This window comes from Patagioenas fasciata, chromosome 7 (assembly GCF_037038585.1).
Source record: "Patagioenas fasciata isolate bPatFas1 chromosome 7, bPatFas1.hap1, whole genome shotgun sequence".
Taxonomy (NCBI): domain Eukaryota; kingdom Metazoa; phylum Chordata; class Aves; order Columbiformes; family Columbidae; genus Patagioenas; species Patagioenas fasciata.
In genome coordinates, this window is record NC_092526.1 from 21618564 (window position 1) to 21630635 (window position 12072).

General features: G+C 37.5%; 1 protein-coding gene across 10 annotated transcripts in view; it reads left to right on the top strand.

Moving 5' to 3' along the window:
• MYO3B (myosin IIIB) overlaps positions 1–12072 on the top strand; it is a 237898-nt gene that overhangs the window by 38821 nt on the left and 187005 nt on the right. For all 10 annotated transcript variants that reach the window (XM_071811054.1, XM_071811056.1, XM_071811057.1 and 7 more), the window contains exon 9: positions 8109–8254. In XM_071811054.1, the coding sequence (XP_071667155.1) occupies positions 8109–8254 (146 nt within the window). The remainder of the gene's footprint in view (positions 1–8108; positions 8255–12072) is intronic.

The window sequence follows — 12072 nt, forward strand, 5'->3', positions numbered from 1 at the left end:
AAAAGCGGTAGGTTAACAGTTTTTGAGTGACTCAGATATCTTAGAGGGCTCTTTTTTTTGTGATGACTGTGAGGCTTGTTTAGCAGCAGCAGAACAAATCAACAAGATTTGTCCTTGAGTATTTGCTTTGAACAGAGCATGTGATTAACAAAAATTTTGCTGAAAAATGAAAATACAGGGAAAAACTAGGCTATGTGGAAGGAACAGAGGAACTTGGTAAGGATGAGTCAGTTTGAGAGCAGCTTTAAAGCAAACTCACTGAAAGTCAATCATTGCTATTTAACCTAATTAGCATTGTCTCACACTTAAAAATATAGACATGCAGAAACTGGAACACTGAATACAGTCCTACCAAAAAAAGAGAAATAAGGCAGGATAGTTTAAGTATAGTGGATGTTTAAAGCTGCCTTCTGCCAAACACTTACATTACCGAAAATCCACTTCTACTATGCTGAAACAAATTGTGTTGAAGGTTAGCAGGAGGAATCAGATTTGTAACTTTTGAACCGAACTGCATTTATATCTCTAGTTCTAAAAATTAACATGTCTTGTTTTCAACCTCCAGTGCAGAAATGAACAAAATCTAGTTTACATAGAATTGCAGTTTGTTTTTTTTTTTCCCAAATGTAATTATATTATCATGAGCTAGCTGGAAACTTGACTCTTGAAACAAGCTCAGTTAGAATCGGTACATGTTTTCTTTGGCCCAAATCTAGTTTTAAAGAACAGAAATAGAAAAAGATACTTGAAGTCAGAACTGGAAAGATGCTGAAGGTAATTTAAAACCACGTGGAATATGCTGTTATATTTTACTGATAACTGCTAAAAAAAACCAATGCTGCATGGATATTTATGTTTTAAAAGGAACATAATTCAAAAATAGCTGATTCTTTGAAGAATCGTATGTTGAAGTATGACACATGACAGTAGGAAAGGCTGAGGCATTGGTAAAGGTGTCATATGAGTTCTGTAATAATGAGTTAACCAGAGGTAGAATCTTGTCTCTGCTTTGTTCTTGATTTCAGAGGGATTTTATATGTCACAATATATTTAAAACTGTGTGAACTCTGTATTTCAGATATTTGTTACCATCCTGCCAAGACGAAGTAATTAATGATCAGTAAGACTGCCCCAGTGGTAATAGATTTTTTTCCTTCCCACTGCTGAATCCAGGTGTACTTCCTGGGATAAAATTCAGCACGTCTGAGCATCAGAATAAATAGTTGACTAGTTTAAATTGTCTTTATTTTTCCAATATTTCTTTGTATTTTTTTAAACTTTGATCATACGTGTGTGCAATAAGTCTGATCTTGAAACAATGAATAATATTTGCATTGTTTCAGTACAAAGGCGTGTCTCTGCACAATGTAAAGAAAAATCAACTGAACTGGTAAAAAAGGCGCCCCAAAAAGTCATTTGCATTAATATAGTTTAAAAATATATAAAAGGAAAAATCTAATTTTGCAAAGACTCACAGCAGGTTTTCCACTGAAGTCAATATTCACTACAGTAAGGACTGCATTCAGGTCTTAGAATTTCGTCAAAAAAACATCCTCCTTTTGTTAGATTGAGCTGATTTCTCTTATTTAACTCTCTGTTGTAGAAGACATGAAAAATGTACAAAAAATCCATTAAACAGTAAATACATTTCATGTACAGTTAAATACTGAGTTGGAAAAAGCATAGAAAAGATAACCCCATCACTAATCTGGGCTTATGTTTTCAGGTAACTCTAAACATGTACAGTGATACATTCCCTTGAAACAATTGAATATATTCCCATTTTGTCACATTTGCTTATTTGCCAGCCCCTTGCTTACATCATGGGACTCGACATCAGCATCCTGTTAATAGCTCTAGGTCTCCTCACTTTAATTCCTTATTAGCTAAAATTAGCTCTTCTGCTATGCACGTTTTCACTATGCTTTTAAATGCCAGCTAAGAATGGAATTTTGTAAATGCTGTTTTATAATGAACTATGAATCCACCACTTAGTATAAACAGGATGTAGATTTCAAGAATGTATATACACTTATTTTTCTGCCTGAAAGCCATTTAAAAACAGTTGTACAGTGAAACAATGTCCATATTTTGTGATAAAGAAACATAATGAACTACATACCTTTTCTAATAAGGAAAATTTTGAAAATATTTCCTTCTAACATCTTCTATTAAGGTGTAGTAACTATTCTCTTACAGCTAATGATAAAATAGACCACTGAATTAGCTCTTACTACAGGTTTTTTTTATTACCATGTGAATTACAGTAAATGAGATAATATTGAAAACAGAATTTACAAAAAATAACTGATTGTTCTTAGGAAGAAACTTCACAGATGGGAATCGAGAAAACTTCTGCTGCTTTTACAGAATTTGTGTGAGTCTGGCATCATGATTAATTAATAGTGAAATACTTGAAAATCCCACACATTGATTGGGTAAATAGAATAAATGCAATAAATGGTAAAGATAAAGAATGATAGGAATAAATAATCCGTAACGCGGATTTTTGTTATGTTGTGATTTGAACATTTGCTTGTCATTTAACGTTACTATATTTATGACAGTATATTAGCCCCCTAGTCTGCGAAGGTATTGTCTGTTTGGCATACATTTTGAAATGACATCCCTGCTTTCAGGAGGTTAAAGCAGTGGGACACCATGGTGGGTTGGAAGTTATTTTTTTTTAATATTAGCTGTCCTTTCGAAAAACAGCACTGGGTTTGGTGCAGTCCTGTGGTACAGATGGGAAATAGGTACAGAGTTGCTGGAGAGGAATTACCAAAGTAAGGATGGGAAGGTGGAGGAAGGAGAGTGGGAACCGTTGCTCTAAAGAGATAGGGCAAGACTGTGTGGAAAAACTGAGGGAGACAGAGGTGAAATGACGTGCTTAAAGACAAACAACCAGGTCAGGGGCAGAATGTGGGATAGAATTAGGTCTCTAAATAAACACGAATGACTAAAATGCCTGTGACTCTGAGATGCCACCTTCTGAGAGTTCAATGGCATGATTTAAACAACGTTATCTTTTTTGGGAACACAGATCTTTAGGAATTGAATAAAGAAATAAAAGCAATGGCACTTTCTGTCCTGTTTTTTTTTTTTTTCCCTCCCCCCTTTCTTAATTTTCTATGGTTCTCACACCCAAGCTTTAAGCAGCTGCAGTAGTAAGGAGTTACACTGAAGTTGTTTAAAGTCCAGTGGAATTCAGAAAGCTGAATTGGAATACAGGGGTTTCTGTGAAGGAAACAGCAGGCACACAAGAGAGGCAGAGAGCACAGCAGGACAGCAGCAGTGAGCTCTCCCTGCAGAGCTGGCTCTGGCAGAACACACCACCTCCTCCCTGGCCTGCAGGAGACCTGCCCTCCGCATGGGCTGGCATGGCAGGAGGGGCTGGCATGGCAGGAGGGGCTGGAAAGGAGGTTGCAGCTGGAGGGAACCTCAGTGCCTTGATAACATGGCCAGAATCTTGTGAAGGGATGTGAAGGGGCTGCAGATGCTTCTGTTTTGTTCTAACCTGAACAGTAGCTATGGAAGGGTTGTAAAACTTCCATGTAGGGTGACAAAATAAACGAATGAATGAATGAACAAACAAAACAACAACCAACCAAAAGCCTCCAAACAAGCCAACAACAACAAAAAACAGTAGAGATCCCTACATGAAGTGTGTTTACTAATGAAGCTGGAGTTGCTTCTGAGTTTTCAGTTTATTTGTGAAACACCATTTACAAATCTATGTGAGGTGTGTAGTGTATATCCTTACTGCTGAGGAGTAAATCTGTGGGTCAGAAACAAAATGTGTCAATGACATTAGTATTAGAAATGTTGAAGCTGTGATGATCTCGTGGTATAAAGCAAAATACATTTGTGTACTCAAAAGCTTATCTGTTTTTCCTCACTGTATCATTTGGTGTAATAAAAGGTATTCTGTTTCCCTAAAAGTGTAGCCTGCTGCCGTAGCAGTCTAATGGTCTCAGGAATATTTCACTTGTGTGAGTTAAAAAATAAAAATAAAAATTGATTACTCACAGCTGTTAGAACACAATTGACAACTTGATAGATAATTAATTTTCAATCAATCAGCATTAATTGTGATAATTACTCATAAGAATTATTTAAAATATTCATTACTTTGTATTTTGGAAACATTTCTAACAATATAATTATTTTCTGATACACTGTGGAAAAATTTCTATGATGATAATAAATAAGGAACTGAAATCCAAATAAGAAAATGGGGGAATATGGAACCAATTTCAATCACAAATTTGCCCTTTTTAGAATTATGTGAATGTGCTTGAGGGGAGCCAGAGAGGGAAAGAGGAAGCGAGGGAGGGATAGAGATAGAAAGGTATCACTTTGGGCTCGATAATTCAGTATCCCCAGTGCTGCTAAATGCTATCATGATTTTTTTTTTCAGTGCATAGGACTTAGAACAATATTTAATCTTATATTTCCTATGTAGATAAATTAAGTTGGATTACATAGTGTCAGGTGGAGCACAGAAGTTCAGTTGGTTTGTTTCATTTGACTTGCATAGCTAGCAATTTTGTTCTCCTTGGAGCAAGGGTAACAATTCTGTGCCACATTCATTTCACATACGTAGTGCTTTTCAGCATTGTGCTCGCACACCTCATAAGCTGCTTAGCTACGTCAGCCGAGTACAGCACTGCCTGGCTTCAAGAGCATCAGCCTTTTTACCTCCGGACTCCTTTCTGCGGGCAGGTCACCAGCGCTAATTGTGCAGCAGTCGTCTCCAGGTAGCACATCTGTACTGCTGTTATCGGTATTGCCTATGCTTGCAGCTATACTTTGTACGTGCACTGTAGATACTCAGGCAAAATGACAGTAATTTCACTTTCAATAATTTTGGGTAGACTTAAAAGGGTTTGATGTATTTTGCTTCAGCTAAACATGTATACCTTCCTTTCTGCGCACGAGTCAGTACGACCACTGTACATGTAGCAGCTACTTCTCCATATTGCCTGTTTTTCCTCTTGTAAGTCCACCTGTGTTCTACTTACAGTCTTGCTGAAGTTCAAAGAAATCTTTGCATTGATTTCAGAACAAGTAGAACTATATCCCTGAATATAAAGTCTTCTTGTCATGGTGTGAATCATCTTGTGTATCTCTGTGAAGTTTTGTGTTTCTGTAGATGTGATAAATCACACAGAGAGCCTGATGACTGACTTTTCTAAATTCCCTCCAGTTAGTGTGACTGATATGTTTGTGTGCAGGCTTTGCTAGACCAGTGAATTCCCCCCATCCTCACCCTGTCCCAGTGTCACCCTCAGCACAGTTAATGTTGACAACTAGCATCACGTTGTCTGTTTCTGTGTGATGTTTAGTTGCTTTCCATCCCATGGCAGTATGGCTGGGCTTGAAATTGTGATGAAATTACAACTAATACAGAAGGTGACAGCCTGTCTCCTTAGCAACCTGGGCCACTGTGTGCACGTAACCAGTCTATGCTGAAGTGAGAGACTTGGTACTTATTCCCTTGGTGTTGGCTGGCAAATTTCAAGATTAACTACATCACCCCTGAAGCTTTAGCATTAATATACTGTTTTCAGCAAAGCAAACTGTGTCTTCTCTTTTGCTTGCACAAGCAGGGAAAGATTTTGCTGAATATAAAATAAGTACAGATGTGGTGATGTTGTTGCAAAAGGTAGAGAAAGGAAGTAGCATTTTCTGCAGTTTCAGATCATTTCTTCTGGGCTCTCTGTCTTCATGCCCTGCTGGGCAGAGCAAGCATCAGCAGTGCTGAGAGGCACTGTCAGCTCCAGAAGTGCAACCAAAAAAGACAGCTGTTTCCAAAAAATGAGTGTCTCTGAGTTCCTGATAGAGACAGGAGCATAATAAAAGAGAAGTCAATGGCATCTTTCCTTTTTGTATTTGGCTTTTAGACACTTTTGCTCTGCATGGAGTTGCAATACAAAGCAGGACTAGGGCACTCCTAAGGACTCAGTTTGTAAACTGTGACTGAGAGAACTTCAGAGAATTCTTCAGATTTCAAGGTAGAGTGTTGTCTGCTAGCCAATATATAAAAGCAAAGTGCCAAAGAGCACCTTTCTTTGAAGAAGACACTGAATATCTGATTCTTGCTTTAAAAAATAAAATTAGTGGCATATGTGTTTCTCTAAGTGGTAGATAAGTTCATATACATGGCTGTATACTCAGTGTCAGAAAAGCGGTTCATTTTGTATTAATACGTTTTCTATGAGGCTGATCTCACTATAGTCAAGCTGTCCAAAATATACTGGGTTGCATGGTCCACTGGCTGAATTTTTGTAAACAAAGAGAATGCAGATTAAGGGGAGTATTTTTTGTAAAAGAATAGCTGCAGGCTTTGATATTAGAATCGAGGAGAATCTGATGGTATTTAATTCCCCTTGATTAGAGTACAAGTATTTTGCCATAGTACAGTATTTACTGGAGGTGTAGCTGTTAGCTGTGGAGCAAAGACATACTAAGATGCGTTGTAGATTCCTTTCTCTTTGTTTGGTAGGTAATACATTGTGAAGCCGAGAAAATCTCAAAGACTTTTCTCTTTTTTGAAACAGCAGTTGCAGTATACTTTTTTTCCCTATCCATTCTGAGTGCAAACCCCTTTGATGCTCGTATAATTTTAGTGTAGCTTGTTAAACTGATTTGCTCTAGGAAAAGAACTATTACTATATAGCAAAGTAATTAACTGATGTCCAACTGTACTGCCAAAAAAAAAACCCCAACAAACCAAAAAAAACAAACCAACAAACATTTCAGTATTATTTTAACTAGTATGTTCAACACCCCTGATTTCTGACAAAGTAAATGATGAGTGCTGTATGATGGAGTCATGAGTCCCAGAGTAAGAGATGGACAGGTCCTACAGGCCTGTGTTGGACAGAATCTCTACCAGAGACAGGAACCCCCTCTGTTAGGTGCAGCTTATGGAGAAAGTAACCAAGAGGTTAAGCTGGAATCTGCAACTTGTCTGGGAAAGCTTTTCTTACAGCAGGCTGCCAGTGGCTCTCTGCCAGCAAATACCTGGGATGCTGACTTGCACATGGGTACCTCTGCAAAGCCTTGTCCCAAACTGAAGCCCTAACACAAGTACTCAGAACTAATACAGAAGTAAAAAAAAAAAAAAAAATAATATCGTCTAGAACATAAATACAACCACCCTAGGACATGCTGTCAGAAGTTCTCTTTATCTTAATTATGAATTAGTAACAATACTTAAAACTAGGAGAAAAATCATGGAAGCTGATACTAGCAATATGTCGAGATCTGTCAAATTTTCAAAGCAGTTGGTCTAATCGATAAGATTCGGGAAGGCAAAATTGAAACAGGATTCCAAATCATGATAGAGTAAAAGACAGTTAAGCTGTGACTTTTTGCTCATCCCTTTGCAAAGGTGATGGCTAAATTTAAACTTTAGTCTGCATCTCACATTTAGGTACAGAATTGCTTCCAGCTTAGATGAATAGTTACCTTATGATTAGAATGCAAACAGTGGGTTAGCCAGAAGTGTGCATCAAGTTCGTGATGTAAAACGCTGCTGATGTCTCAGCAGAGATTCCTGCCAACTTCAGTTTTTCTTAGACAAGGTACATGGAATGTTAATTAAGATTTTTTTTAAAACTACTCAAATCTAGTAGAGACAAACTGAAAAAAAAAAAGGGGGCAGAAATGACTGATGGGATATTCTTATCTAAAAAACAGCTGTGCAAATCAGTCTGTCCTCATGAATAGTCATAGCAGTTAATAAGAATAACATCAACAGGGTTCTCTGCTATGGTAATAGGTTTGTGTAAGAAGTGATTTCTAAAAAAATAATTTAGCAGAGTGATGTCCTTTGTATAGATATATGAAGCATTTCATGGAGCTTAATGTATTTTAGAAAAAGAGGGAGAATTTTTTTAAAAAAACAAACCTGTGAGAAGTTCTAATTTGCTGTTACATTTTTGTCGGCCTTTTCCTAACTGGGATATACAGGCAAAGATATGGATTTGAAAGCTATGTAGGATTTTAGACACGACTCAAAAAGTACTTGCATGTCATGCTAGGATGGTGTGAATTGTACATTAGGCTAAAGCATTGTTTTCTCTGCTTTTTTCTGATAGGTCATTGCTTGTGAACAGCAGTATGACTACTCGTATGATGCTCGATGTGACGTATGGTCCTTGGGAATAACAGCTATTGAACTGGGGGATGGAGACCCTCCTTTATTTGACATGCATCCAGTGAAAACACTTTTTAAAATTCCAAGGTATGGCACTAGATGGCTCTCTTCACTCACTGGTTTCTTCAAAGACAAACTGGTCAAAGGAGAAAGAAATATTTGGTAAACATTTGTGCTTCAAATCCTAAGAATCTCTCTTAGGGAAATATATTAAAAAGCTGCAATGTTAAAGAATTTTATTTTTCAGCTTGACTTCTACAGTAATTTATATTTAGAGTGCCTTGAAACGATGAAGATTTATATATTTATTTTATTCTTGTCTTAAAATATAAAATCATATAGTATCAAGGTACCTCTCTTCAAAAGTACTTTTCTTAGGTACTATTGATGAAAACATTTGTTGCAAAAGAGGAAGAAGCCATCATTTGTCACTGCTGAATAACATTTTTGAATGTTATTCCTCTACAGTTTTAGGCTTGTTTTACTGTGGAAGAAAACAACACAATTTTGCCAATGCTATGAAGCAGTCTGGCAATTTCAGCAATCTGTAGTAATAATTTATTTTTTCATTTACTCGAGGATGTTAAAATGTTAAGATATTTGAATTGTCATACATGGATATGAAAAAGAGATAGAAATCCCCTCTATGTATAGTCATGTAAATTAGCTGTATTATTTCCTACTGTTGGTTTTTAGTTTCATTTTGGTTTCATTTTGTTGAGTCTTCCCGAGTAAGTTGAGATTGACAGTATAAAACAGAGTTTAACAACAGAACAGTTGTAATAGTAGAAAAAATACAGAAAGAATTTGTCTGTCATTGATTAGACTGGCATATACTTGTCTTTTCCACATTTTGCTCATAAGGAAAGAATTGCCACTGACTGATGACAATTTAAAACCTTCAGCAATACAAATGTTTGACCTTTTGTTATCTGCACAGTTATCATAGGCTTTTAAAATTTCCTCTGATTGCAATTTGCATTTCTGATGAAGTCTATTTATATGCAGATACAGTTGTCCTGAGTTCTGTGTCATATAGTTATCTCCTTCTACCCAGCTCAGACATGAGCTGCCACCACTCTTTCCAGTATGATTCATACCGAAACAGTGGTTAGTCTTGTTGCCTTTGCACAAGTGTAAAACAGGTCCTGACAATTAAGGCATCAAGGTAGGCTTCAGACTACTGAAGCAGTATCAATAAATTTGATCAACGCTCAAAACAGTTTAAAAGAACAGAAATCATACCAAAAGTAACAGCAAGGTATAGGAAGATGCATAGAATAGAGCATGTAGAGGCTTTGATTTCTATCTATAGTTTACGTCTTTCCCTATTTGCTGTTGTGTCTTTGTATGACGTAGGAAAACAAAAGTGAAGTATCTATCTGATTAATTAAATAATGGGCACATTTGCTAAATAGAACGGTAGCAATTTTTAAGTGAAGAGATTTCCCTCTCCTTTGCATTTTCTGAGCTATAACTCTGCTGCTTGTCATTGCACATTCGTATTAGATAAAATGGACTATGATTAGTGCTGGATGACACAAGGACCTGGCATATAGGAGACGGAGATTCTCTCCTGGTACTAGTTTGAAGACAACTCAGAGGAGTAGAAAATATGACCAAAAAGTGCCTTCCCCTCTTGTAGTAGTTTAACAGTTTAGAAGTAATCTTAGTGCAGTTACTGATATTGGTGCTGCAATTTACACATTTTAAACAGCACTTTCAACGTGAGTGTTGAGGCTGGGCTCTTTTAAGGTTGAAAGTGGTTCTTCCAAGCACTGGCTATTGAGTGCTCAAGCGGTGATGTGGAGAAGCATTGCACCTCACCTTCTGATTTTCAAAATCCTCTGGGCTCAGGGATCTAGCAACTTTACAATTTCTGCTTTCATGATAATATCTGTGTTTGAAGTTATAAATGCAAATGTTAAGCCATTTTCGGGTAGTTAGTATCCATGGTTATCGTCTCTGAATTTATCCAATACAAATTCTCAGCTACTATAACATCTAGAAGCAAGCAAGCCTACAGGGTAGCTGTATTTTGTTGGAAGAACTCTCTCCTTTTGTGTGCCACTTGCTAGCCTTCTTCAGTAATCCTTGGCTGCCTTATGAGAAGAGGAAAGGTACAGTAAATACCTGGTTTACTTCGCCACATGACTTAATGTCATTTTAAGTCCAATCAAAAGAAAAGTAACCCTGCTGCTGATTTTTTTCCGCCTTTTTCTTTCTTTTTCACTATTTCTTCTCAGTTTCTTGCCCAGGACTTTCTCTGCATCCACCATGCAGTTGAGCCGAAGTTCTCAGCCCTCGTTTTTGGCTCAGTAAGACTACAATTAGACTCAAAAAGTTTTTTAACTGAGACTGCCGTTGTCACATCTCCAGGGTCATTCTCATTCATGCTGTGCACAGGGATCTTCACATCTTAAAATAGCTCTGCTGATACCTGCAGTCAAACAGCTTAGGTTAAGGTGGAGTGAATGAGAGGCAGCATATTCATGCAGCTCAAATTCTTGTTTCAGCTGAGGGTTGGTAACCAGTAGCACCTGCTGCTTTCTGTAGGAGGCCACCTGCCTGAGCTTTCCCTGCAAGCAGGCTCTGCTCCACCCATCGTTTAAATTAAGATGTAATTCAGTTCATCTGGTGAGATGGAGGAAGGGCTCACTCAGCTAACTGCCCTCAGTTCATGGATGGTGACAGCACTGCTCTCAAGTGAAGTCTGCAGCTTTCTGCTACTGAGAGGGGTATAGCGAGACAGAACTTGTTCAGCTAGGTTTTGCTTTCACCTGGAAACTAGCAGGAGGTTGACAGTTTCTGAAATTATCTCACAACTGTAATTTGCCATTCAAGCCACATTAATATTGGACTACAGTGGAGCTATGAATGCTAAGTTATTCACTCCCGATTCTGGAGTTTCAAGACCTGGGTTGGGAACCACGATAGCCTTGTGTAGGTACCTGTACTCTAATTTCTGACAGACATACATAGTTTAATTTATTGATAACAGCTCTTTCAGCTGCAGTTTCTTGTGGTTTGATGTGAAACTGACAAATCAGCTTCCAGCTATTTTTAAATGTACTAAATGCACTGCTACCAAATGACACCAAAGCATGTTGCATAATTATGGTGTGCTTGTGGTACCCTACAATCAAGTTATCTGGAAGTGTAAAAGCCTAATGCAAATAATGAGCAATAAATGCAACGGGCTCTTGATTTAATGCATATATCTGATTTCTGTATGTATTCTCCAAGGATAATTTTTGTTGACTGGGCTGGTTTTGCTTTAATTTGAAGAAGACGTAAAACTGCTATTCACAGTAACTGGCACTTGGACGTAACTCAGGCAGAGAGTCATCAGGAATTATTTCTTTGTTCCCTTACATTCTTTAGTAAAGTTGATCCATATCTTTCTATTTCTATTGCCTTCTGTGTGCTCGACCAGTCTGTTCTGTGTGCTGCTGATTTCTTTACATTAGCAGAAAACTTTGCGGTAGTTTCCAAGTTTTGTTATCAAGCACTGAATAATCTGTTCTCATGACTGTACTTAAAAATGTTAGTAATGTGGAAATTGCCAAAGCTAGATAGAGAAATCTCTGTGTCTTTCCATAGAATTCTTCCATTCTCAAGTAGGGAACAAGGTAGTTAAGATTCTATGGCAGTTTAGTAATTGGCTTTTTTCTGGAGACAGCCAGTAATTGTGCCGTTAGCCTTGGCATTGAGTTTCAACTTAGTGAGCTGTGGAGCTAGGCCTTAGTCTTAAATTAATGTAATTGAAGTCAGTGAGTGTTTACTTTGACTTTATAGAGTTTGAATCAACCGTTGAAGGAATGATTTTGTACTAACAGTCATAGCAGTTACATACCCCCAAGATCTTTGGAGATGTTGTTTTGTGTAGAACTCAAGTCAAAGAA